Source organism: Montipora foliosa, chromosome 1 (assembly GCF_036669935.1).
Source record: "Montipora foliosa isolate CH-2021 chromosome 1, ASM3666993v2, whole genome shotgun sequence".
In the NCBI taxonomy this organism is placed as follows: domain Eukaryota; kingdom Metazoa; phylum Cnidaria; class Anthozoa; order Scleractinia; family Acroporidae; genus Montipora; species Montipora foliosa.
Genome location: NC_090869.1, coordinates 16,147,685 through 16,150,184, shown reverse-complemented (window position 1 = coordinate 16,150,184; position 2,500 = coordinate 16,147,685). Strand labels below are relative to the sequence as shown.

The 2,500-nt window shown below is 38.8% G+C and overlaps 1 protein-coding gene across 1 annotated transcript in view; it reads left to right on the top strand.

Annotated features, from left to right (window-relative positions):
• LOC137975433 (uncharacterized protein KIAA1143 homolog) overlaps positions 1-2,448 on the top strand; it is a 3,190-nt gene extending 742 nt beyond the window's left edge. The window contains exon 2 of the mRNA XM_068822557.1: positions 853-2,448. Coding sequence (XP_068678658.1) covers positions 853-1,043 — 191 coding nt within the window. The 3' untranslated portion in view covers positions 1,044-2,448. The remainder of the gene's footprint in view (positions 1-852) is intronic.
• The last annotated feature ends 52 nt before the right edge of the window (positions 2,449-2,500 follow it).

Genomic DNA, 2,500 nt, shown 5'->3' with positions numbered 1-2,500 from the left:
ACCGGACTATCTAGCCTCTGCTATAGAATCTAAACAAAAAAAGGCCTTAAAGATTATTCTTCCTAATCTTAGTTATAACTTATTTTGATGCTCTGACTGACTGATGAAACTGATCTTGAGTGCCTGTCTGTTCGCAGATAGCGGGTCCGCATTAAATTTGTCAGCAAGGCGATAGAAATGATATCACTATAGCATGTACTTAACAACAAGGTAGAGGGGTGTCATGGTTACCACTTAAGGTCAGGGATTTGCAAAGACATTGACACCTCAAGTCCAAACCAAACGTTTTGCGAATTTTGCTACGATGTTGTATAGCTAGGTTTATCTACCTTGAACAACGACCGTAATTCAATTTATATCTATCTATCTATCTATCTATCTGTCTGTCTGTCTGTCTGTCTGTCTGTCTGTCTGTCTGTCTTTTTATCAATCAATCAATTACAAGTGTTATTAGTATATTTATTATAGAGCGGTTTTCTTGAATGAGTGTCGTAAAACCAAAACCAAAGTAATTACTTTGGCCAATCAAAAGGACGGAGACAATCCAGTAAACCAATCAAAACTCGAAGTAATTACACGTAGCCGACACAAAGCGCAGGAAAATGTGCACGCGTGAACTGCGATTGGTTTTGGTTTCGCTTCTGATTGGTTGAAAAAGAGGCGCGAGAACTTTGAACCAATCACTGAGTGAACTAATGCAAAACCAAAGTAATTCACTAATTACTTTCGACACTCATTTGAAAACCGCTCTATCAGTACTATGAATTAGTATTCCTCAAAATGTAACGCTTTCCACCATGTATGGCATGGAAGGGTTAAAGTGTTGAGACTCTTAATTTTTTACACCATTAGATACTTACAAGGATAGAAATCTTGAGCAAGGCGGAAAAATCATGTTCAAGAAACCAACGAAAAGGAAGTCAGGCGAAAATGAGAAGGACTTGAAATCCACAAATAGAAAGAAATCCAAAACAGCCAGCACGATGAAAGGAGTCAAGAACAAAAGCTTGCTTTCATTTGAAGATGAAGGGGAAGATGATTGATAAGTACCCACTATGATATGCTGTAAAGGCTTGGTATACAAGAGAGGCAATGAGAGCAGACCTCAGTCCTCCGTCCTTTCATCTCATGGGAGCTGAGTTACAGCGGTTAACAGTACTAGTCACACGCGCCCCTCAACGAATTTCTTTCATTTTTCGAAACTAAATTTGGGTGGACGGCAATCAAAATGTTTCCCTGACCAATTCGACTACCGCCAAGTGAACACTATTATTGTTATGGAAACACTTAATTGACGTCCACCCAAATTTAGTTTCGAAAAATGAAAAAAAAAAAAAGAAAGCCGTTGAGGGTCGCGTGTGACTGACAACCGCTCGAAGGGCATTGGGTTGGATATCATATACGCAGCCTTCATTTGTATCAGATGCAGTCTAGTGCATTTGTTCACCACTGATCTGATGTGCAGTGTCACGAAAGATCCTTGCTCCATACGCTAACACGCACTTTTAATTGCATGTTTAAATTTATCTGACAAAGAACTTTCCCCGAAATGCAAAGAAAGAGGAAGAAAATCTCTTTTACGCTTAATTTATTGCCGATTGCATAATGCACTTTTTTAGAAGACCATTTGAGAAGGTTTTTTTGGGAGATACCCTAAACTGTGACATAGCATAAAAGAACGTTCGAGACCGTTGAGACGTTTCTTTCTCGTTTATCAATTTAACAAATCGAAAGTGGTTCAGCGTTGTCTGTACTCTTATCGACAACGATATTCGTCGTCACAGTAGTCGAGTGAGTTCAAAGGAAGTGACACAAAGAAAGAGCAAGCCTTGGCCCGGTTGTTCAAACTGAAAGCCGATTAACGCTAACCCCAGGTTAAAAATTAACCAAGGAGTTTATTTCTCTATTCCCAAATGCTGTTCAACGCTGATATTCGGCAAAACTTAACATTAGAGGAAGTCAATCTTGAAGAACAAAAATAAGCAAAAAGTTGAAAAAATGAAACCCAAAGTTTACGCTAATCCTGGATTAAGTTAATCCGTTTTCGAACAACCGGGCCTTTTTCTATAACTTTCTCGCAATGTGATTGGGTTATTTCCCAAAATGAGCGTTCCTGTTTGGCTATTACATTGCGTGATGCAATGTCCTATATTGTTCTATTATTTTCTAGAACCTTTACCACAAATGGCAATATCCTGCCTGTTGGAAGTCTTTAGATACTTTTAGTGCACACAATGGCTTGGCGCCTAAAACTATCCGTTTGACAATTGCAGGGTACTCGTCACTAAACTCGCCACCCCCTCATCATTCACGATCATTGCTGGAATAACGACTTGGCCCCCGTGATAACTTACCACCACTTGACGTAAAATAGCCAATAAAATAGCGCGAAAATTCATGGGTGGATTATAACAGACAAATATTGAAATAAATTAAAGTATTTTTCCAGAGAGGACTATTGAAACTCAACATTTTGTAAGGCTTCTATTACCATTTGCTT